This window comes from Gigantopelta aegis, chromosome 9 (genome assembly GCF_016097555.1).
Source record: "Gigantopelta aegis isolate Gae_Host chromosome 9, Gae_host_genome, whole genome shotgun sequence".
Taxonomy (NCBI): Eukaryota; Metazoa; Mollusca; class Gastropoda; order Neomphalida; family Peltospiridae; genus Gigantopelta; species Gigantopelta aegis.
The window spans coordinates 61773960-61800170 of NC_054707.1; the positions used below are offsets into that span (position 1 = coordinate 61773960).

Genomic DNA, 26211 nt, shown 5'->3' on the forward strand with positions numbered 1-26211 from the left:
CTTTGACATTCGTGTTGTACCTAACGTCAATTGTTAGAAGTGTAGTAAATCTTTTGTAATCAGTAGTCTGTGTTATAGTTCCGGTTCCTGTTTGGGATGGTAACATGTTAGGCAGTGAACTGTGTTTATAAAATTATTTATGATTACGATTAGCAAACAGTAATGGCTTCAGGAATGAGTCGAAACGATGAGCAAAACATTAGTGTTAAACCCCAGTTTGGTACTAGATTTTTGACAGATTCACAAAATGTGTTTCAACATAATGCTTGGTAAATATTAATATTAAATATGTATTATGTAAAGTAAAATCATAAACACTCTTTACACTGAAGCCGTGAAAGTGACTAATAAATTTTGGCAAGAGCTCCACCCGTTCCCCCCCATCATTTATAATAGTTTATTAATGTTTCCTCTTCTTTTTTTTTTGTCGTTTTGTAGCATGATGATATTAGTTAGGGTTAGGGTTAGGGATATATACCCCCATCAAAAAATCCCGGAAAAATATCCGCCCGGTCCCCCCTTCCCCTAACCCTAACCCTAGCCCTAACCCCAGCCATAATCCCAACCCTAACCCTAACCCTAACCCTAACCCTAACCCTAACCCTCAACCCTAACTAAAAATAATAATGGAGGGGACCGGGCGGATATTATACCAAAATCCCTCTTTAGATCGATAACTAATGGGGGGAACGGGCGGTACACTTTCCTAAATTTTATCATAATGTATCAGATTCAGTGCATGTGCCCTTGAACAAAAGTCCTTGTGAGTTGGAGTTTCCTTTGACACTGTTAGTAGTGTCCGTAAAACCTAGTTTAAATATATACACTCATGTCACCATAGTCTGCGCGGCACAAAAGTCTGCGCACATTAATGACGTTACATTGGTTTAAACAATATTTATTAGCAAATCAAATTTGGGATTGGCCAACAGGCAAGTGCCTATATTAAGGCCTCTCCCTACATTTAACAAATATACATGTTATACATCAAGATGGCTAGAACAATATTACAATAAAGATAACACAAATAGTTGGGGGAATAGACGAGAGGAGTGTGTAGAAGAAACAAAGAATAAATAGCAAACAATTAGAATGGTTAAATGATCTCGAAACGCTTACTATTAATAAGAAAATTCTCAACAGATTTAAATATAGATATTTTCTTGGACACTTAAATTTGAATCTCCAAATAGCAAAGTATGACACTTGAGATTATAATGGTTCAGTAAATGGGTATTGCGAGCTGCAACATATATTGGGCAAAAACAACTGGATGGCCACAAATACAAGAAGGGGTATCTGTCACATGTCGTCAAAATTTATGACCATTCAAATCACTGGTACCCAAACGGTACGTTTTGAGACAGCTTTGAGACAGCCCCTGGAAGACGGAATGGCTGAGTGGCGATCATGTGTCGCAATGTCACAATATAGGTCAGCGAACTTAGAATTCTGCTGTCCGGAGTTTGCCGAAGCTTAGCTGAATGTGGGTGCTGTCGGGTTTCTTTCTGTAGTGTGTGTATTAGTGATTAATATCTGATTTTTTTTTAATCAAGTAACTCGAAAATGGGCAATGTAAATGTATTTGACGTCAAACGTAGGATTGTTGTGGTATTAGAGCGGAAATCTTTGACAACTTTTTGGTTGTCGGCAATTGCCAAAAAAATACATAGCTTGGTCTCTGACTGTAATGAGAGCGTGTTTATGTCCAAATGTCCGTCTAGCTCTCTTACAGTCAGAGAACTCGGGTTATTGTCTGTCTGTGTCCATTATAGTACTTTATTGATATGTTGTTATTCAAATTGCTCTTCAATTACACCTATAATTCTGACATACTATTTAGAAAACAAAGCTAGTAATTGAACTAAAATTTCGTCATTCATGTCAAAAATGCCACAACGTGACGTCTTTCGAAGTAACCAACCAATAAACAATGATATTATCTTCATTCCGCTACCAAGTTCCAGCCAAGTTCTAAATTAACTATATAAATTATTGTGGACGAATTGTCCAAGAACAATTTGTGGTTGTGGACGAATCGTCTCGAGTTCAACAGTAGACAAATTTTTAGTGGACGAATTGTCTGTGGATGAAATGTCCAGAGGACGAATCATCTGCATTCCCTATTTACTAAGCTCAACCAAGAACCACTGAATGCAAGTGAACAATTACCAAGTGCTAGTGTAGAACTACCGAGCTCAAGTATAGCACTACCAATCGCAAGTATAAAACTACCGAGCTAATCAATAAGGACGAATAAACACAAGTTACAATCGAATTTTTTAAAATTTATTTAACAAAGAACACAGTGATATATAAATTAATATACAACATAAAATGGTTATTTAGCAGAGTCGGTTTATCCTATTAGCACATGTAACACGTCACGGACCCCGCACTCCAGGGGGCCGTTTTTCCAGGTCGTTTTTCCCCCTCTCCCTGAGATTGCAAAATATATATTCTGGGAAGGGGGACATGCTGTTATTTGTGCTACAGGCCCAGTGGATCCTTAAACCGGCTCTGCTATTTAGTAAGAAATATATATTATTTTACTTAATACTGTTAAGTAATAACTTAATAGTACTTACATTTTTATGCAGTTTTACCCACCCACGACCTTCCTGACTTGCACGTTTCTACCTGAAAAGCTCCTTTTAAATTTTGTAAACACAATACAAACTAGTACTAAGCACACCCATAACTGAATACTGCAAAAAATATTTTACAACATGCTTTTTAAAAAAAGCAGCATTACCTTAGAGTTAGAAAAAAAGAATTTTGGCTGGCTTCACATACTATATTCATACATTGATAAGTATTATTAATAGCATTATTATTCTAGAACTCAAAAGATGAATTCAAAATAAAAATATGAACTTTTAGCACAAAAGTCTGCTTAATTATAAATTAATTAATTATTAATAAGTAAGTTTAAATTTTAATTGTAGGGATTATCTGTTGTTTCTGTTACAACTGTTGGTTCGATTCAATGTTTGTCATTTTTTGTTGGCGCCAACAGCTCGCACACTTCGAGATCGTTTCTTTTGTCCTGTTTTTTTTGGTGATAGCTGCTGGTTTTGGAATCTCCACTGCACTGTTGATTTTGTAAATTTTGTTGGCTTTCGTATTTTTCCATTGAAAAATGTTTTGTCAATAGATCTTTTTCACTGTCTGATTTCTGGGTCCTGGCAACATGTGATACAACTTTACTTCAGAGTTTCTGGACTATTTCATAGTTTCCCTGGCCGTGAATGGCTCGACGTATATCAACATATTGTAAACGTACAATTTGAAATAAGTGTTCAATTAGATCGGGGATTTTAAGAATTTTCCATTTTGTTGACAGTTTGATGATATTATTTAGCAATTTGCATTATTGTTATTGGTCCAGTTAATGGATACTGCTTCTTTTTCTCTAGATGGATCAAACACATACTTTTTTAATCTCGGTGTGAGCTTATTAAAATAGCTAATGAAATCGGGTGCCATCTGTAATAATTCCCCTCTCAGTTCCAAAACACATTTTTCATATTCGTCTGTCTCCATCATTCCATTTTTTCCAAATATTGCTTTTACGATTTAATTTTTTATCTTGTCGTTTACTCCTACTTTATGTGTTGGATGTCTTCTGACGTTTTCTTCCAGGTGCTGATAACATAGAAGTTGCATGGCAACTGGAAAGCATTGCTTTATAGCTTTCAGCAGTGCTTTCTCCTCATCAGAACCTATCACTAACTCACCAAAGCTGATTTCGGTGTAGATGTCATCGTCGAGCTTCATCCTCATATGGGAGAAAAAGTGTTGATATGTTGAACATTCTCCATCCCAGTGTAGGTACAGTGGACCCAGCATTATTGGGTTGTCTTGTATATGTAATATGTGAGTGTTTAAAAAAAAAGTAAGAGTTAAATAACATACTCCAATTACATTGCTATCGTATGAATAGAATTTCTGGATGTCCTTTATCTGCTGTTCTGTATACAGAACAACCATTGGTGGCTTCCCTTTCATTTGAACAATTTCTTGGATGAACTCATGATCATTTATCATGTTCATTAATGTCTGTACATATCAGCAACGTTTCTTTTGTTCTGGCAGTGGTTCGTTTTTGGAGGTTGACCATCTGTTTTAGGTTTTGGAGCATCAATAGAGTTTTCTTGGACAAGTTTTGTATATACGTCTCATGGGTTTTCTGTAACAACATTTTTGGAAATGTTCTCCATTGTTGAAGCTGTGCTTCTTACTTATTCATTGCCACATCCTTTCTTTGAGTTGCCATGTGTTGATGTTTCTTGTGGATACATGCTAATATACGCTATCAATGCTAGGTCTTGACAATTCTTCTCGGATCCATTTGGTATTTGCTTATTATGGGAAACTTGTTTTTGAACTTTCTTTTGAGCATCATGTAAGTCTGACAAATAATCAGAATCTCGCTCTCATGAGGCTGTGATTCTGTCGCCTGCCACACACCCTTTACTCGTTTCGAATACAAGCCATTCTTCACTTCAGCTGCCTGTAACATATACAAAAGTAGAATAATTAAGTTTATGATAGAAAAAGTTCAAATAAATGCCACTTTTCAGTTCAGCTTCCAGTAGGATATGAACAAATTTAAAAGATTTAAATTTATGACAGAAAACTGTAACTCATATCGAATACAACCCATTCTCCAGTACCTAGAAGATATAACAAAAGACAAAAACAAAGTAAAATAATTAGTTTCATTATAGAAAAGTTCACTTGCAATGCATACATTAAAAATACCGAGCCAGAGCGCAATTACACTGCTTGCTTACTTATCTTGGCGGCTAAATGAGCATTTTTCTGGCCGAAAGTCAGCTCAAGTTGCTGAGTTATTAGCAGTACTGAGAAATTGAAGTCGCCATATTGTTCTGGACCTAATCCGATTTCAAAAATGAAATCACACAACTTAGTGGCACATTCAGAATAACATATATATTTTACTAAATAGCCATTTTATGTTGTATATTAATTTGAACTTGAACACTGTGTGCTTTTTTAATAAAAAAAAAAAAATTTGATTGTAACTTTTATGTTTATTTGTCCTTATTGATTAGCTCGGTAGTTATGTACATGCACTCAGTAGTTTTATACTCGTGCTTTCTTTTTTTAATAACGGGATCAAGTATCTTACAATATCAAGTGAATGTGCAAGGAGCATATAACTGGTTATCATCAAAATTTACAAAACATTTGTAAATAGTTTGAAATTAACCAAACATCTTCAATACATATTTGGTTCATTCAGTTAAAATGTTTTGTCAGCATTAGGTTCATTTTGTTAAAATGTACACAAAAGTGCTAAACAACCAGTTCAATTGATTCAGTCTCAATGGTGTGGTCGCTAGCATGTATGATGTAGATCTATCTATGACAGTGTAGTCCTTCCGGACTAGAGGATTATCTTACAATTCAGTTCAATTGATTCAGTCTCAGTGGTTTGGTCACTAGCATGTATGATGTAGATCTATGACAGTGTAGTCCTTCCGGACTGGAGGATTATCTTACAATTCAGTTCAATTGATTCAGTCTCAGTGGTGTGGTCGCTAGCATGTATGATGTAGATCTATGACAGTGTAGTCCTTCCGGACTAGAGGATTATCTTACAATTCAGTTCAATTGATTCAGTCTCAGTGGTTTGGTCACTAGCATGTATGATGTAGATCTATGACAGTGTAGTCCTTCCGGACTGGAGGATTATCTTACAATTCAGTTCAATTGATTCAGTCTCAGTGGTTTGGTCGCTAGCATGTATGATGTAGATCTATGACAGTGTAGTCCTTCCGGACTGGAGGATTATCTTACAATTCAGTTCAATTGATTCAGTCTCAGTGGTTTGGTCACTAGCATGTATGATGTAGATCTATGACAGTGTAGTCCTTCCGGACTAGAGGATTATCTTACAATTCAGTTCAATTGATTCAGTCTCAGTGGTTTGGTCGCTAGCATGTATGATGTAGATTATGACAGTGTAGTCCTTCCGGACTGGAGGATTATCTTACAATTCAGTTCAATTGATTCAGTCTCAGTGGTGTGGTCGCTAGCATGTATGATGTAGATCTATGACAGTGTAGTCCTTCCGGACTGGAGGATTATCTTACAATTCAGTTCAATTGATTCAGTCTCAATGGTGTGGTCGCTAGCATGTATGATGTAGATCTATCTATGACAGTGTAGTCCTTCCGGACTAGAGGATTATCTTACAATTCAGTTCAATTCATTATACAAGGGACGGGATGTAGCTCAGTGGTACAGCGCTTGCTCGCTGCGCGGTCTGTCTGGGATCGATCCCCGTCGGTGGGCCCATTGGGCTATTTCTCGTTCCAGCCAGTGCTCCAAAACTGGTTTAACAAAGATCCCTTGCTGCTAATCGAAAAGAGTAACCCATGAAGTGGCAACAGTGGGTTTCCTCTCAATATCTGATGCCCTATAACCGTAAATAAAATGTGTTGAGTGTGTCGTTGAACAGAACATTTCCTTTAATTATACAAAACACTCACATTGATTGAGAGGTACAAAATAGCAATAACAACAAGGCTTACGGTGTGCATACGGTTCAGGTCTAGAAGTAGGAAATTATAATTTTATAGTATTGGGAAATGGTTAGAATTTCATCATTGGTTATAATCGATTCAAAGTGATAGATCAACTTTCGATTAAACAATCAATTAGAATCATATGAAGGTTTTGAATTCTAAACACCATGTACTTTTTGTTGTATGTTCTAGTAGTAATTCAGTAGTGTACAATAACAACATATTAACATACATGTATGTGGGTATTGTACCTAGAATGTATCCAGTTCATATTATTGAGTTTATTTTTGCAAGCAAACTGAAGTCTTCATATTTGGTATTTCAGACTGGCCCATACATTTACGTGTGTACTACCTGTAAATCTACTGGATGTGCTTCAAGAGAATGATTCTCAACCTCAAAAAGTCGGTGCTTCTCACCAGACCGGTGTGTGCAGTTCTCAAGTTTGCAGTTAAAGCTCCCAAACATATTTACGTTGCTGAAGCCAGCTGTCGTCAGTATTGTGATAAAATGCTCCGAACACTGGTTAGCTCAACCACTGTAGAGAATCTCGGTCCTAATAGACAGCGACCTCTTACAGATCCGCCTCGAGTCTGGGAGTTCAATAATTGGTTAGTTACACATGTTGTGGTCTTGTGTCAAAAGGTGACCAATGAATTGACATAACTAGCTCTAGAATGTTCAATAATTGGTTAGTTAGACATGTAGTGGACTTATGTTAAGAGGGGGGTGGGATGTAGCCCAGTGGTACAGTGTTTGCTTGATGCACGATCGGTGTGTGATCGATCCCCATCGGTGGGCCCATTGGACTATTTCTCGTTCCAGCCATTGCACCACGACTGGTATATCAAAGGCCATGGTATGTACTATCCTGTCTGTGGGATGGTGCATATAAAATATCCCTTGCTGCTAATCGGAAAGAATAGCCCATGAAGTGGCGACAGCGGGTTTCTTCTCTCAATATCTGTGTGGTCCTTAACCATATGTCTGACGCCATATAACCATAAATAAAATGTGTTGAGTGCGTTGTTAAATAAAACATGTCTTTCTTGTGTCAAGAGGAGACCAATGAATTGACATAACTAGCTCTAGAATGTTCAATTATTGGTTAGTTATACATGTAGTGGTCTTATGTCAAAAGGTGACCAATGAATTGACATGAGTAGCTCTAATATTTATAATGCTAAAACTCATTTAAAAACATTAATATTATTATTAAGTTTTATAAAAATGGTAACGTGATGTACCCAGTTTATTATTATTGTAAGGAGATGATGTACCCAGTTTATTGTTATTGTAAAGTGACATCATTCAAAATCAAAATTAGTTGTATTATTACAATGCTTCGCCACATTGTAATAAAAACTGGTCTACTAAACTTGATCCCTATTAAAATTCTTTAACAAGCAGACTGTTGTTTACAGGTCGGTATGTTTTTATTTTTCAAAATACCTTTTGTGAAATATATCGTATAAAACAATTACCATTGTATATGTTATATTTATTGTGTGCAAAGCCAAAATAAGGGTGGAAAAAGTGACTGTTGTCGATCTAAAATGTCATGATCTATAGGCCTACCTCATCAATATATATGTTATATGAAAATATAGCAGATTCATATTTAAATTTTTACTAATGCATAATTATGCTTTATATGCAGTTATGCAGTCCAGATGGGATGGAGGTGGGATATGTATTTGGTTGCCAATATCTTTTATCATTCACAAATAAATAAAAATTAATTACCATTGAAAAGAAAGACATTCTGTTAGATGAAATATTAAAATACTTCATCATTGTATATATATATAATATTCTGCCAGATATTAAAAACAGATATTGGTGTGTAGAACAGCACTAAATTAACATCTTAACTTTATTGTGTTTTCTGTCCAAACTGTGTTGTTACAATATTTTAATGTATGTGCATACAGATATTTTTTAACAGGAAGTTGTAATTCTATTTTCTTCTGTTTTTGTCGCTTGGTGAAATATTGATGGATATTGTTGTTTTGTAGGGACAATGTTGTTTGGGACAGTGAGCAGGAAGATGAGGCTAGGAAGAAAACTGAAGAACAGGCCGATAATATGGCGCCAGAAGATGACGTAGGTACGTTTAACAGTAAACGGGGATTTACATGTGTTGCACTCTCAGTGAACAAGTCCGAGTTCACATGTGTAAATCCTGGCACTAGGCAGGACTAGCTCTGGCTATGTAGAAAATCTCGCCAGATTATCTATAAAACTCCTAAAATATACAGAAACCCACCATTATTTTTCACAAAATATCAATCATTACATGAAATTCTTTCGCTAAAGTAAAATAAAATTTGACAGGTTTTTTTTTTTTCAATTCAGTTTTAAATATTTGATCTATGGTTCAATTTATTCGCAATGCTTTTCACAAGTACACCACTTATCACACATACATTTTAATAAACTATTTTAAGAGCAACAAACATTATTTTTAATGCTCACTTATAAAATAATTGTAAATAAATGCATTATAAAAAGAAAAACTAAGGGACAAAAGTATATCTTAACTAGAAATTTTGTTTAAAAATTTGCCCCCTCCATTTTACCACACCAATAATGCGTTAGGTCTGGAGAAGGCTCAGATTTGTCACGTGCAGTGGAATTAATGGCTGTCATTGGTGCAAACACTACTGCATCACCAGATTCCTAGCAGAGAGCAAGCTATAGAAACACTGATGCACCATTAAAAGGTGAATTGAACTGCGGGCATAAAATCAGGAATATCGTGAAGCACAATTAATGGTCACATAATTATTTGATGCTGGCTCTGCCCGAGTATGTTCACAACTCTGTACGCAGAATTATCAAGGCACTACACTCGCATCTTACACAACTTTAACTCTACCTCGTATCAGTCTCCATTTTAAGTGTCTTTTGGTCAAATATTTCAGTTTGACTTGACATAAAAACAAAAGGAAAAGTGCTTTGGAAATAACAAAAATGTTCTATTTTTATATGCCTTTTGTAAGAACTTTGGTCAATATGTAAATAAAACAATACTTATCCATAGTAACGAATGTTGTCTGCTTATGGAGTTTGAAATTATATTTCGTAAGCTTCTTAGCATAATTGCTTGTGAGACCAAAGAAAAACACAGATTTTTTTATACAAACAGAAATGGCCTCCAAATATCTGTAGTATAAAATGTGCAGAGGTGTCATTAAAGAAATACTTTTCACTTGATTGTTATGCAGGGCTTCTACAATTTTTATAAAATCTACTAATCATGGGATCAGTGATTTAAAAAATTTACTAGCCGCAATTAAAAATTCACTAGCCCTACTTTACTTAAAGGGTCAGACCCTAGTTTCAGCCCATGAAAATTAACACTAAGTTCAGTTAATCTACAAACCTGTAACACATTTGGATAAAGTTACATTTGAGTGACTTTGAAAATATCCTCTAAAATAGACTAAACCTCGACTCCATAACATGCATTTTATGATATTGAAAACACTAGGATGACCAAAAACACTTCGAATGTACGGAAATGGATAATCTAAATAATAAAATCTAAGTAAAGTATGATTTCAGTTATCAAAAATGGCTCTAATAATAAACAATATGCCTTAGTCTTTAAAAACTAAGGTATGTCCCTTTAGGTAATATAATTTTACTAAATAATAGTAATAATTGGATGTCACCTAAAGAGGGAGATAGAGCTTAAAAACACTAATATTGGGGGTGGGGACAGGATATTCATATTTACAAAATAGACTTAACTGCAACACTTGACTTCTTTTGTTTCTGGGGGTTTTTCACTAGCCATCGGGCATGGCAATAGTGATTGTTTACTAGCCCAACATTCAGGGCACAATATTTCACGCGAACTGCCGTTCTGTTCGTGTGTTGGTTACGCAAAATTAAATTTACGCGAACCGCAAATCGGTTATGTCATGACCTGTAAACGTTCAGAAATTAAAACTTGCAAACTTCACGATTACAGGAAGTTTATTCATGCAGACATACTACTGGTATTCCGACAAATGTTTTAGACTGATTTTTAGATACTTGATGCGCAGCAAACCAGTAAACAACGTTATATTGCAACAGTTGTAACTTGCAACCAGTCTACAGTTTTAAAACAGTTTGAAAGAAATGTGCTCGGACCGCTTGGGACGGCTAAATTTTCTGCTGCTATTTTATCTCTAAAGGAATATATGTAGACATACTATTGGATTGGCTATAATTTTACATAAGTACCATCGATGAAGTGAAAGTAGCATAGCCATCGCAAAAAGGAATCCCTACAAATGAGTATTTATCTATTTCAAAGGCGTACCGCCCATTACGCATGTGCGTAATTCAAAAACAAAATCCGGAATAGGTCGAGGCTGTCTGTAATTGTTCTATAACATAGACCTTAAAATTGACTCGAAAAAAGATTTTCAAAAATGCATCTACAGGCGTCCTGAGTTTCAAAATTTCCACAGGGGGAGGCCCCCCGAATCCCCCCGCTTGGGAACGCCTTTGGCGTGTGTAATTCTAAAATAATTTCTGGCTACGCCCCTGTATTTTGTTTCAGTACTGGGGCTAATATTCAGTTCTTTTATAATATTGTTAACTTTAGCAAGCATTAAAGACATTTTTTTTTTTGTAAAATGTTTTCTTTTGTATTTGTTTTAACTTTATGTTTCAGCTAAAAACTATGTATTTAAAATATAATTTCAACGTAATTTTGAGGTAACCGATGAAATAACCCATGGGTTACACAAATATAATTCACGTAACCGAACAATTGGTTACCTAGGTAAAAACCATGTGAACCGACTTCCGGTTACCCCAGATTTCGAAATATTGTCCCCTGAACATTGAATATCACTCGCTATGGGAGTGAGGCTACCATAATCTAGAAGCCCTGTGTTATGAACATCATTACTTTAATTCTTGTATCCTTCTCACTTAAAACTGTATTCCAGAATTAACAATAAAATTATTGATTAAAAGCCACACAACTTCTGAATTACAGCTGCATGTACCGGTACCTTCAAGTATCCATAATCATCATATAATTATGTTTTTTTTTTTTTTGTTTCAGTTTTATATGAAGAAAAAGCTGGCCAATTCTGGGATGAGTTTTACAATGTGCACACTAACAGATTTTTCAAAGACCGCCACTGGTTATTTACGGAGTTTCCTGAACTCTACACCAAAAAATGTGAGCCAGAAAGCCAGCCATCAGTAAATGACAAAGACCAAACCGAGACCCCATGTCTTTCTGAACCTGAAAACTGTGAGACAGATAACAGTTCAGATAACCCCTGTGGCCACTTAATGTCAGAATGTCACTCTGGTAAGGACAACTCTGTATGTGAAAGAGATTTGGAGAACAGTGGTGTGAATGATATGACTGAGAAAGTGGGACATGTTCATATAAATGAAGGCATCTCCCATTTCCCTGGAGAAAATGCAAAGTTTAGAATTCTTGAGGTGAGTTTATAACATTTCTTGTATATTTATTAAGGTGTTGAATATATAACTAAAGTAGTGTTGGAAATAGAATAAAAATTATTTTCGTCAATTATTTCTTTCAACAAGTAAATGCTAAATTAGGTAGACTATCATTAAATAGATATTTACAAAATATTTACTTGTCAGTATAGTATGTAAGAAATAATTTATGCAAATCATTTTAATTCTATTTCTGACAATATTTTAGAAATTTGTTATCTTAGGTATATCAATAAAAGTAAAAACTGAGCCTCAGTAATCTCAAGAGCCTGGAATATCTAAAGGTAAAAAAAAATATTGTTCAGTGGCATAATTTTCACAACAACCCTCACATTTATTTTTCTTTCATCATCAAGACAATAAAGTTTGGCTGCACTTAGTTTATCTATTTCATGCTGTGGTACACATCTTACCCGAGATAGCCACTGTGTCTGACTCTTACTGGCTTTTTCAGCTATCCCCAGATCAGATTATGTTCCCGGACCTACCTCTGCTGAGAATTTTTCATATTTCTTTTTCTTTTATTTTTTTTCATGAGGGTTCTCTGAATAATGCTTCTTACCCAAAATTGGATAAAGCATTTATTTATTTATTTATTTGTATTCTCGTCCATTAGATATTTGTCTGGCATAGATTGCAATTACTTGATTCAAGCATTATTTGGCAATGTTTTATGTTACACATTTTACATCATACCATTCAGGGCTTCTAGATTATGGTAGCCCCATTCACATGGCTAGTGATATGCAATGTTTGGCTAGTAAATAACTAGTATCACCAAGCCCAACAGCTAGTGAAAAAAAGGAGTCAAATGTTGCAGTCAAATCTGTTTTGTAAATATGTATTTCCTGACCCCAATCCCCAATGTTAGTGTTTTTAATCTCTATCTCCCTCGTTAGGTAACATATCTGATTATAACTATTATTTAGTAAAATTATACTAACTTAATGTAAAGTAGGGCTAGTAAATTTTAAAAATCACTGATCCCATGGCTAGTGAATTTTTTTTAAATCCTAGAAACCCTGCATAAACTTTGTGTCAAAAAGACTATTTTTGGTGGTCACAAAATAGTCAAGAGTAATTAAGACTAATTTCTAGAACTTCTCACTTTCTAGCATTTTCTTCCAGGTTAAAATATGAGAAGCAAAAAAAAATCAAGATTTTGGAGTTAACAGTAAGAAACAGCACAACAAAGTTTACAACAAAACACAATCCACTGAACTGTGCTTCTTGTAATATGCGCTAATTGTACATCCTGTTAAAGCAAAACCATGTTTTTTAAAAACAAATTTAAATAGATAAATCATGTTTTGAAATGAACTCCAGTTTTTTCCCACTTCACAAAATTCATTTCCTCTTTTTTTTTTTTTCATTGCAGGTTGGCTGTGGTGTTGGCAATACAGTGTATCCAGTTTTACAAACCAATAAGTATGAAATAGTTTTCTTTGTTTCTTCATCTCCATTTGAGACCGTAAAACCAGCATTAATGTCCACAAATGGTTCAATCCATCATAGTTATCCCCTAAGTAACAGTTACTGTAAAACTGTTGAAATTGTGTTTTCCAATTTGCCAATGTTGATTGGTGGTTTTACTGTTACAAATTTGGCTTGTTGGCAGTGCTAAGAAAATCATAACATCAATACATAAATAAAGCATCTGTTCCTTGCTTAAGTTATGACATACTGTAAACAGGGATAGTGTGTGTAATGTTAATCGTTTGCAAAACTTATATGTTGCGAAGTGTTTATATGTGGGGTGGGGGGGGGGGGGGGGGGGGGGGGGGGGGGTGAGGGGGAATACAGCTTACAGTAGTTTTTCACATAATAAAAAAAAGTGTAACTATTTAGATTTTACTACCTTGGATTTCAGTACAGAACCAGTGAGAATTGTTTTTAAAAATATGTTGAATTAGAACGAAATGTTTAGCATGATTATCGTTTTTCAGTGATCCTGACCTCATGGTATACTGCTGTGATTTCTCCCCAACTGCTATCCAGTTAGTTAAAGTAAGTAAAGTAGTAGTTTCACTGTTCACTTTATGTTACTGACATTTTAAGGTGTTTTGGCAGCATGTGTATATGACCTATTATTGATGGTAAAATAAGTTAAGGTACAGTTAAAAAGATGATTTAAGACATCTACTGTCCTTGGTGTAAAGCTGGGTTCATATCTTTAAGACATCTACTGTCCTTGGTGTAAAGCTGGGTTCATATCTTTAAGACGTCTACCGTCCTTGGTGTAAAGCTGGGTTCTTATCTTTAAGACGTCTACCGTCCTTGGTGTAAAGCTGGATTCATACGTCTGCCGTCCTTGGTGTAAAGCTGGATTCATATCTTTAAGACGTCTGCCGTCCTTGGTGTAAAGCTGGGTTCATATCTTCAAGACGTCTGCCGTCCTTGGTGTAAAGCTGGGTTCATATCTTGAAGACGTCTGCCGTCCTTGGTGTAAAGCTGGATTCATATTTTGAAGACGTCTGCCGTCCTTGGTGTAAAGCTGGGTTCATATCTTCAAGACGTCTGCCATCCTTGGTGTATAGCTGGGTTCATATCTTGAAAACGTCTGCCGTCCTTGGTGTAAAGCTGGGTTCATATCTTGAAGACGTCTGCCGTCCTTGGTGTAAAGCTGGGTTCATATCTTGAAGACGTCTGCCGTCCTTGTTTGTAAAGCTGGGTTCATATCTTGAAGACGTCTGCCGTCCTTGGTGTAAAGCTGGGTTCATATCTTCAAGACGTCTGCCGTCCTTGGTGTAAAGCTGGGTTCATATCTTTATATTGGCCACAGTGAATGTTACTAGCCAGGCCAGGACTGGTTTATTTCTCAATAATAATACCCCTGGCAAAATCATCTTTTGAGTTTTAGTTTTAACTTGTAGACTACTGGATTATTTTTTGACAAAAACCACCTTGAGTGGGTACAAGTTTATAATTTTTACTGACATATATTCACTTAAATGTTTTATAAATACATAAAATAAAGTTCATATATGAATCGGTAAGTATTATTTTCATGGGTTTTTGTAATTTTTATGATATTTTAGATCAGTTAATGGTGATTAAAATTAGGCAAGAAATTGAAATTTCTTTTCACATTACCTGTCCTCAAACAAGGGCACCTCCCCCCCACGCAAGTGGTCTGGTCCGAACATCCCAACAGCCATGGGATGGCCTAAATTCTTCTACTGCATACTGCTCTCTAGTTCTGGTCACATGACTGTAACTTCCTTCTTTTTCTCTTCGCTAAAGGGTCTGGACGTCCTTTTGCTTGGCTCTGTTTTGCAGTCAAAATTTTATAAGACCTTTGGTTTTGTATTCGTGTTTGGGTGAAATGTTTTTCACCTTCATTTTCGTTAGCTTTCGTATGTCTTTTGCGTATTTTGCTTGACTTTCCAAGCGTTTAATTACATGAAATGTTGTTTATATCGCCGGTTGTCGTGCCGGCTTTGTGTTTGTGTTATGGTTGGTTTTTCTTTCTTTTCAAAGATTGAAAAATTATTATTATCATGTCTGATGATGTTCAGCGACTAGTTCGAGTGTGTTTACGCTGCAAGAAGTTTACTGCCGGCGGCGACCCTCACGACTTATGTCCGGGTTGTCGTGTTCCATGTGGCCTCACTTCAAGATGCGACCTTTGTTCGGGGTTGTCTGATGTCGAGTTCGCGGCTTACCTGAAGGTGGTGTCAGCGAGGACCAAGAAGGTGGAATCTTCGCCTTCGATTGCTGACTCCGTGGCGGACGTGTTACATTCAATTCTACCGACCATGCTGAAAGAAACAATGGCGACCTTACCCAAACCGGCGGTTTCGGGGTCAGGTCCGGTTCCAGTCCCCTCTTCAGGGGGTGCGGCTTCTTCAGCTCCACCGATACCTAAGACTTCGGATGACATGCCTGCAGTCTCTACGCAGCCCTCTAAGAAGCCGGCTCATGCAGATAGACGTTCCACGGACTCCACGGCTCACCGATCTTCGGCGGGGAAGTCATCTTCGGCGCATCGGAGCCGGGACCATAGCCATTCCCCATGACCTGCACGGCTTCCTACGGGTTCCATGGATCGTCAGCGCCGACCTTCGATTGATGTGACTTCCAGGGCCTCCGAGGGTTCTCGACGGGACTGTCCACGATCCGGTTCACCGGCGGCTTCCATTTCGGCAGATCGATTGGCCTGTGCTCGAGTGCTCCGGGACTTTGGGGATGCAGCGCCTACAGCGGTTTCTATCATTGATGAGCCTGACTCTACTGACCATATGACTATGAGGGATTGCTTGGCGGCCGTCTATGACATGTTGCCGTCCTTGCCACATCCACCAACGCTGTCCAAGAAGGGACCGACACCGATGATAGCGACTGATGTCCCTCCGGAAGATGTGGTTATCCATTCCTTGGCAGCTGGTACACTCATATCCGACGTGGCGACAGATTTAGACCGCATCTTTAAAGAGACAGCGTCCTTCCCGTCTTGCAATCACCATATGTATCCGGTGTTTGACATGCCATTTAAAGATGGGGCTCCATTTTTGGATGAAGATGTTCACCATCTTGGGAAGTCGTCAACTGTGGATTTGAAGGACAAACAGGTCCAAGCCATGGATACTGCCCAGAGACGTTGCTTGTTTGTGTTGTCTTATTTGGACGTTTTCCTTGCTGCGATGGCCACCCAGGCAAAAGATGCACGGTGCTACACGCAGATGCTGGCTTTCCTGACGTTTTCGGTTACCTCTATGTCATCGATGTGTATGCATTACCGTCGCCAGGCTTAACTGAAAAAGTCAACCTTGGATTTCCAGCATAAGAAGGAGCTGTTAGCTCAACCGTGGTCCGCAACAAAGCTGTTTGCAGGCAAGGTTTCTGACATGGTTACGGCCAATGATAAAGACCAACAGTCGACAGCAACTGTCAAAGCTTTACAACTTATTTCGACGTTGGAATCCACGAAGTCTACGTTCACTGCACAACCACCATCTAAGCGCTGGGGAGGTTCCTTTCGAGGTCAACCTTCTCGACGGTTTCCGGACAGACGACCATCCGGTCCTCCCGCTCGGACCCAGGGGAAGCCTGGTCGACGTTGACGCCAGCCAACCAATCTTGGACTGCTCAGATTGTCTCGACCTACGCCCACCCCTGATTTTGAACCAGAACAACGACTCGGTTTTGACGCTTCCGGTGTGCAACACACCGGTCGAAATATCCATGGTCGGAAGTCGACTTCGCCGTTATTGGCGAAACTGGGAGACACTTTGTGAAGATCCGTTTGTCACGTCGATCTTGAAGACAGGGTATCGTCTGCAATTGTCTTCCATCCCTCCATTGACCACTTCACCGTGAGAACCGCAGCATTCCGTATCACAAGTCAAGGTCCTACATGAGTCTGTCAACAAACTGGTGAAGGGAGCCATTCGCAACATTTCGGAAGCATGCCTAACACCCGGCTTTTACTCGGACATCTTCCTCGTGCTGAAGAAAGATTCACCGGAGCTGCAAATGATCCACAACTTGGCGTTTTTCAACGACCACTACCTGCTTCCTCCTCCGTCCTTCAAGATGTTAACGTTGCGAGATGTCCTCGCTGTGATCAAACCGGGGGATTGGCTTGCCTCACTAGATCTCAAGGACGCCTACCTTCACGTTCCGATGCATGCCGATTGTCATCGCTATGTTCCGGTTCGTACTACAGGGTCGGTATTACGAATGGACAGTCCTGCCCTTTGTGATATCCATGGCGCCATGGCTGTTCACCAGAATCACGACTCCGATGTCCCGCTTCCTGCATCGCAGAGGTATATCCTTTTACCCGTACCTCGACGATTGCCTGATGAAGTGTCAGAGCAAGACAGGGCTTACTGCACATGTGGGCTTCATCATGGACTTTCTAAAGCATCTGGGTTGGATTATCAACATCGGGAAATCTCGACTGGATCCCACGAAGTCTCTACAGTTCATAGGCACTTGGCTTCGACCCGACCTGGGCCTCGTTCAATTTCCTCTAGACCGTTGGGAGAAGATCCAGACCATGATTGCCATAGCGCTCACCGCTCCAATGACCTTCCACGGTTGACAGAGTCTCCTGGGTCTCCTCACTTCCGCCCAGGATTTGACACTCAGAGGTCGTCTCCAGTTGCGGCGCTTGCAGATGTTTCTCAACCCGTTTGTTCGTTTCAACAGTCCGGACTTGATCATCTCACTCCCGGACAATCTACGCTCCAGCCTGCAGTGGTGGCAGCTCCGATCGAACGTCTTAGACGGTGTCTCTATGCGGCCCTTCCTAGCCACTCATCACTTGTTCGTCGACGCGTCACTGGAAGGTTGGGGAGCCCATCTCAGCAACCAGACTACTTCAGGGCTGTGGTCTCCCGGCGAACTCGGACTCCACATCAACCTGCTAGAGTTGTTGGCAGTCTACTACACTATCCTTCATTGGCGATAGATGTTGACAGGGGCCCCTCTCATGGTGGCCACAGACAGTACCACCGCGGCGGCTTATATCAACCGTCAGGGCGGAACCCACTCCAGCAGTTGACGTATCGTCTCTACAAGCTGGTCGACGAGATTCCGCTGCAACTTCGGTCTCGCCATATTCCAGGGGTTTCCAATGTACTAGCTGACACACTGTCTCGGCCGTCGTCTCCACAGCTGACAGAATGGATGCTCCATCCCGAAGCATTTCGATGGGTGTGCTACAGACTTTGGACACCAAACATCGATCTCTTCGCCACACAATTCAACCATCAGCTGAGGGTTTATGTGTGTCTGGTGCCAGATCCAGAAGCTCTGGATCCCGATGCCTTGGCCATCAGCTGGGAACAGATGGACGCGTACGCTTTTCCTCCACCAATCCTCCTTCCAAGGGTACTTCAGAGGTTTCAGCTGTACCATTGTCGCCTGTTGCTCATTGCTCCGATGTGGCCATCCAGGTTTGGGGAGTTATTACAAGCATCTACGGATCTCGGCACCCACCACCATCTGTTGAATGCTGCCCTTGTTTGAGGACAGGTAATGTGAAAAGAAATGGAGAAAACTTGGGAGTGATTTTCTCTTTTATAGATACATTACCTGTCCTCAAGATTTCATCCCACCCGGGCCTCCCTGCTTCCTGTTCTCCGTGCGATGCGCTCAGGGAAAAAGAAGGAAGTTACAGTCATGTGACCGGAACTAGAGAGCAGTATGCAGTAGAAGAATTTAGGCCATCCCATTGGCTGTTGGGATGTTTGGACCAGACCACTTGCGTGGGGGGGGGGGGGGGGGGGGGGAGGTGCCCTTGTTTGAGGACAGGTAATGTATCTATAAAAGAGAAAACACCCCAAGTTTTCTCCAAAGTTGCATTTACTTACAGGCATTTGTGGACAGCTGTCCAGTATCTATGTCCATTATTCCCGATAACAGTGGTTTTCTGACCAGAATTTAAAAAACAAAAAACGAACTATGATTCATATTGCAATAGTTTGTGATTTTCATTGTTGGTAAAACGATCAAATTTATTATCAAATTAGCTGTCACAATCAGCTTTTGATCCCTGAAAATGACCACGACATGCTGCCATTGTTGTCTAACGAAAATACTTGCCGAAAACCACTTTTTAAACTCAAAATTCCAAGCTCTTTTCCACTTAAAAACAACAAACAAAGCTAGTATGCTGTGAAATAAACTTTCCTGTTAAGAAAAAACATTTCCGATGAGTATCATGTGCAAAACGGCAGGAAATATGAATTGGGGAATGCACTGTATACAGTGTACAGTATGTCGACTGGCGTGACGTCGGGCGAGATATCTCGCTTGCAGTAGTCAGAAGGTTTAGGGGGAAGGTAGATAACCAATTTTTTCTAATGTTTTGTATACTAACATATTGATGGACATCTGTGATTATTTGTACAGGAACACCTGGACTATGACCCCGCCCACTGTCATGCCTTTGTTTGTGACATCACAGCCGACAGGCTGGAGATGCCGTTTCCGGAAAACAGTCTCGATGTTGTTATTATGATCTTTGTCTTGTCGGCCATTAACCCACAAAAGTAAGACTTTGTTTTGTTGTGCCAATAGTGTAGCTACAGTTGGAGGGGAGGGGTGGTGGTCACTTCACCGTATATACTGGCCTGTCTTACAATCGTAACATCGATGAGCTTTGTTTGGGTGGACCCCCCCCCCCCCAATTTTTTTTTTAAAACATGGCTATGCCATTGTTTTATACAAAGTTCATAAATACACATTTAATTATTTATTTAATATTTATAATTGTTATAATCAATTAAAAATAAAATCAACATTACTTCAGAGCCATACGTAAGAAACATTATGGTGGAGGCACTGCCATTTACATGTATATTTATAATTGTTATAATCAATTACTTCAAAGCCATACCTAAGAAACATTATGGTGGAGGCACTGCCATTTACATCTATATTTATACTTGTTATAATCAATTACTTCAAAGCCATACCTAAGAAACATTATGGTGGAGGCACTGCCATTTACATTTATATTTATAATTGTTATAATCAATTACTTCAGAGCCATACCTAAGAAACATTATGGTGGAGGCACTGCCATTTACATTTATATTTATAATTGTTATAATCAATTACTTCAGAGCCATACCTAAGAAACATTATGGTGGAGGCACTGCCATTACATCTATATTTATAATGTCCCAAAATGTACTTGAAAACAGTTTGACAGGAAAGTTTGCCCTATACCCAAAAAGTAGCCTTTAACTTGGTTGTCCGTTACTAACTTATGGTGAATATAAATTCTACAAAAATTAGCCAGATACGTGACTTGTAGTTTTTAAAAATAATATACTAAGAAAAAAATGTCAGATGATTTATCTATAATTTACACCTAAGTTCACCTTTCAATGCAATAATTGTATGGATTGATCTGTTTTGAATATTAATCATTAAAAAAAAGTAATATCCAACAGGCCTGAATTGTTTAATAATAAATTACACTGTTGCAGTAATGAACAAAATGTTACCTTTTTATTTTTTTTATTTTTTTTTATATAAGTATTTTTGGTGGTTGAAAGTTTTTGAAACAAATTTATTTAATAATTCAGAATGCAGGCTGCGGTCGACTATCTAGCAAAGTCCTTGAAGCCTGGAGGACTGATTCTGTTTCGTGACTACGGAAGATATGACTTGGCACAACTGAGATTTAAAAAAGGTAACTGATTTGTTTCTCTAATCACCATCATGACAGCTTTACAGCCATAATATCCCACTGATTCTAAACATTTATTAAAGTATAGTTCTCTAAAAACACTGTATGATATTTGTGGTCGAGACTTGTGATTTTCATGGTTAGAATATTAATTTTTGTCCATCCGGTGTATTAATATTTTCCTAATGTCTAAAGAAGGTTAAGATATTCTTAATGTGACTGTTTGACACACTCTAGAATTTTAATGATACCAGGTTTTTTTAAATGAATATCAGGATTGTTTACACTTTGATTGATCATGAACATATTAATGTATTTATTCATTTCAGAAAAAGATTAAAAATTTGTGGGTTGTGGGAATTTTGGATAAATTTCACATCTAGTGAAGAAATGACCGTTTCAAGAAAGGAACTAAGTTTTAGCCAGGCAAACCATACCAAGTAGCTTTAATGTAGTTACTATATTAAGCCATTATCAAAAATACTTTAAGGGAAAAACAACAAAAAACCACTTTTAAAGTTTGGAAATATAAAATACAGACTAGTTTATAAATTATAAATAAAATTGGTACAGTTAAAAAAGACATTTGTGGTTAATTTTTCTTTGAAAATAGCGATCAAAAACTTTCAACCAACACTTGCTTAAATAAAAATTATATTTATCATACTTAAAGAGTTATTTTCATACATATTTTGTTGACATTAATTTGTAGTTTTGATTATGCATATACAGTTTATGTTTTTTGTTATCAGGTCGGTGTCTGTCTAGAAATTTCTACGTAAGAGGAGATGGAACAAGAGTATACTTCTTTACTCAAGGTTAGAGTTTATTTCTATAAGAGTTTCATACTGGATGGAAAAATTATTGACCAGTTAACTTCACTATCAACAGTGTATTTTTTATATTTTCAAGGGAAAGGAATATATTTGTTGAACAACACTTCAGCATATTCTATGGTTAGTTGGTGTTTAAGAGGGCTTCTAGATTATAGTAGCCCCACTCCCATGGCTAGTGATATTCAATGTTGGGCTAGTAAATAGTTACTATCGCCATGCCTGACGTCTAGTGAAAAAAAGAACTTGTCAAATGCTGTATTTAAGTTTATATTGTACATATGAATATCCTCTTTAAGTGACATATCCGATTATTACTATTAGTAAAATTGTATACAATTTACTTAAAAGTAGGGCTAGTGAATTTTCAATCATGGCTAATAAATTGTTTAAATCACTGATCCGATGGCTAGTGATTTTTATAAAAATTCTAGAAGCCCTGTGTTTAATGTATGATTAATGCTATAATACTTGGTCTATAGAATGAGGGGAAAAAACATGTCATACCGACTACTCCTTCCAACTAGATGAATTGATTTTATTTAGTTGTTAAGATCCACCAGCACAGTAACATCATTTATTATAGTAGTGTCGGAAATAGAATAAAAATGATTTCTGTCGATTATTTCTTACATATTAAACAGACAAGTAAATATTTTCTAAATATCTATTTACTGATAGTCTACCTAATTTAGCATTTACTTGTTTTTGGCTCTCATTGATGTACAAGGTGGTGTTTACTCATGAAAGTAAAAGAAAGATGTCAATAAACAGGTGATATGTGCACTTTATTGGAACAGACTAACAAATTTTGGTAATATGTGTCAATTTCATTGCTGTTACAATATGTGAGGGACTGTTTCTGATGACAGTTTACCCCTATCCCTCTTCAGAACAAAATATTTGTAGACATTTATAAGTAACTTTTGAGCAAAACTAAATCTATTATACCAGTATTAAAGGTGCTATCTCAAAGTTGCATAATGACAGCTATTGCAAATCATGTTTTTATTAAATTTGGCTTTAACATTTAAAGACTACATCTTTAACTATATGCCTATAAATGATTATAGGAAATAATTTTATCTACTAGTGTAAAATACATTTTTATTGTAGAATCTTTGTCACAAACAGATGCTCACATATAACTTCTAATATAGCACCTTTAAGTGGTTGCAAGATTGATCAAATTTCTGAAGTACTTTTATTGTATTTACATTCACTAAATATGCTGGTCATAATTAATAATTTATGCTGCAATTCAAAATAATCAGTTAACTTGCAATTGTAAATAAAAAATTTGTTTACAGGTAAATGAAGTTGACACATATCATCAAGATGTGTTATAGTCTGTTCCAATAAAGGTCACAAATCTCCTGTTTACTGACATCTTTATTTCAATTTCAAGAGTAAATACCACCTTGTACATCGATGAGAGCCCAAAAAAGTAAATGTTAAATTAGGTAGAGTATCATTCAATAGGTATTTACAAAATATTTACTTGTCAGTAATAATTTACTTGTCATGAAAGAAATAATTGATGAAAATCATTTTTATTCTATTTATGACACTACTTTAGAAGTGATCTTTCAGTGATCATTTATCATATAAAATTGGTTGGTTGGACTCTTCCAGTCTGATTGTCGATTATAAAAATTCACAGTCAATTGTCATGTAAAACGTCAACTGTAATTATTCCTGCAGTTTAGTTCATGGAATTGATGTAACTATGCTAGAGTTTGATTGTTTCCATGTGTACATAAAGATATTGAATAAGTATTAAAGATAAAATTAGCTATTTGTATGGTCTATGCCGACGAACACGACAATAAGTGCATTGTTCTAATAATACAAATCCTTCTTAAGTCCATATAATTTCTAATTGTTTGTATAATCGAAAGTTTGATGACTTAGTACTAAACAATTAAAACCAATAATTGATGATAAAAGTCCATCCAATTCTTAATACTAATTACTAGGTGTAAAACAAAAGTACAGTGAAACATCATTATTGTTTGATGTTGGAGAGACCCTGCCAAATAGTTTGAGATATCAATGGCACAATGTACGCCTAACAGCCGTTAGAGAAAAATTATGACATCGAACCATTTCTTAATCTCAAGATATATGACATAACAAGAGGTCGAGATAATGATGTTATGACTGTATATTAATGTATTTTAAACATCATTCTGTATAGTTGATCATCAACTTTCTGTTTCTAGTCTAGCGTTATAAAAAAAAAAGAGTAAACTTATATTTAAACATTTCAGACGAGCTGAAGTCAATGTTTGAGAAAGCTGGCCTTGTTGAAGTTCAGAATCTGATTGACAGAAGGTTACAAGTTAACAGAGGGAAACAACTCAAAATGTACCGAGTGTGGATTCAGTGTAAATACAAAAAACCTGAACAGCATGAACCATCAAGTTGACAAACAGCTGTTTAATAGAAAGAAAAAAAACTTACATCAGATATAAATTTGGTTTTATTGATAAAAAAACAACAATCTTTATAATTATATTTATTGTGGATCAATTTTAAACAAGTGTAATAGTTTAATAAAAAAGATTTTACAATATAATTACAAACTTTCTATTGTTATATTATTGTTTGCTTTATTGGATTTGGATTAAATGTTTTTAGAAAGTGAATGTTATTCTTCAATAAAATGCAACAAAAATTATATAGCTATGGAAGATGGATCACAAAAAGGAAAAAGAAAGAAAGCATATTTTAAACATGTTAAGTATATAACTGTAGTTGTATCTGTACAGAAAAAAGTTCCAGATTTGATGTGGCTTCTACTTAGGCTTTTTGTTTAACTTTAAACTCAAAACGTTTAGTTTTAATTTATGTCTTATTTTATTTTTATTTGCGGGGGGGTTGGGGGGGGGCATAATCTATGAATCAAAGTTTGCAAAGGATCTAACTTACTTTTCATCATAAAATCATTTCCTTCAATCTACAAATGAAATATTGGGTAAATCCTCTTGGTCCTCACTAACATGAGTAGCGAATCCTTGCATGCATTTGAGGTACGTGATGCACATGCAGCGTAAAAAAAAACAACAACAAAAAAACAATCCACAGAAAAAATTTTTCATTTCATGTCACATGACTAGAGCCATCAATATTTCAAGACAAAAGTAAAAAAATTTTAGTACAAATTGCAACATCTGAATTCAATAATACTCCTCAGCAAGCACGGTGTCGTTTGACGACTGAACATTTTGAGTTATAAAATGCAACGGTATCATTGTCCATGTCTCTGCTAAAGTGTAAACTGCAGGGCATGGAATTGTTATCAGATGTATAGATCTTCTACTCGGTGACATTGTGGTGGTCGACAGCATTTCATGACGCAGCATGAAGACCAGTTTCTTTTTATATAAGCAAGATGCTATAGCTTTGTAACAGCAACCACACTCTGAAATGAACTATAGAATGCCAGAACATTTCCTCCCACACAATGCGTAATCATCTTGGTTAAGATAGTTTGCACTAAAGTAGGGTATGCTTTTGTAAATTAATAAGTGCATGTCAACTGGACGTTCCAGGATTGTGGTTCTGTACTCTTCACCAATGTATCCAGATACTCTCTTGATGTCACCGATCCACATGTTTCAACATGCCAACATGACTGCTTTGGTGAAAGCTCCATAACAATTTGGGGTGGAATCAGCATGGCAGGAAGCACTGGGCCCGTGCTTATAAAGCTTTTAGAGTCCAGACTCAATCTCGAATGACGTCATACACATACAATGTTCATGGTGTATTAGAACCTCAGTCTAGACTTTAAACATTTTATAAGCACCAGGCCAGATCTCCCATGTTATTGAAAGAAGCATGCCAGGTGAGCCCTACAGGTGTCATAATATGTTCCGACATCAATCATTTGAATGTGTAAACACATCCTGACATGTGCATTAATAAATGGCATCCCACCATCTTTCCTTTCTGAATGTTGTGTATTTCATATGGTGTCAGAAGTGGGATTGTATGTGTACAGAAGTAAGCAGAAAGGCTGAAAAGACAGGCTTGTAAAAAGCCGTAGACATTACATAATACATTGTCGAGACGATTCATTACACATTGAATTAAAAATGCCAAAATTTCAACCATCGGAACTTCAATTTTGCAAATCCGATTGACAGGAAATCTTGATTTTTGTTATTTCGAA

The 26211-nt window shown here is 37.1% G+C and overlaps 1 protein-coding gene across 4 annotated transcripts; it reads left to right on the plus strand.

Moving 5' to 3' along the window:
* Positions 1–19: 19 nt before the first annotated feature.
* On the plus strand, positions 20–24612 carry LOC121381080 (tRNA N(3)-methylcytidine methyltransferase METTL2-like). Of its 4 annotated transcripts, XM_041510177.1 has the most exons (11): positions 129–269; positions 3646–3830; positions 6886–7171; positions 8579–8670; positions 11635–12026; positions 13426–13475; positions 13994–14054; positions 19911–20050; positions 21095–21201; positions 21951–22016; positions 24305–24612. In XM_041510177.1, exons 3-11 carry the CDS (start codon positions 6930–6932, stop codon positions 24460–24462), a joined length of 1308 nt encoding a protein of 435 aa, XP_041366111.1. In that variant the 5' UTR covers positions 129–269; positions 3646–3830; positions 6886–6929; the 3' UTR covers positions 24463–24612. The 4 variants fall into 4 exon arrangements, with proteins under 4 accessions (XP_041366113.1, XP_041366111.1, XP_041366110.1 ...); XM_041510176.1 differs by lacking the exon at positions 3646–3830 and having other exon boundaries at positions 133–269; XM_041510178.1 differs by lacking the exons at positions 129–269; positions 3646–3830 and adding an exon at positions 1462–1515.
* Positions 24613–26211: the final 1599 nt, after the last annotated feature.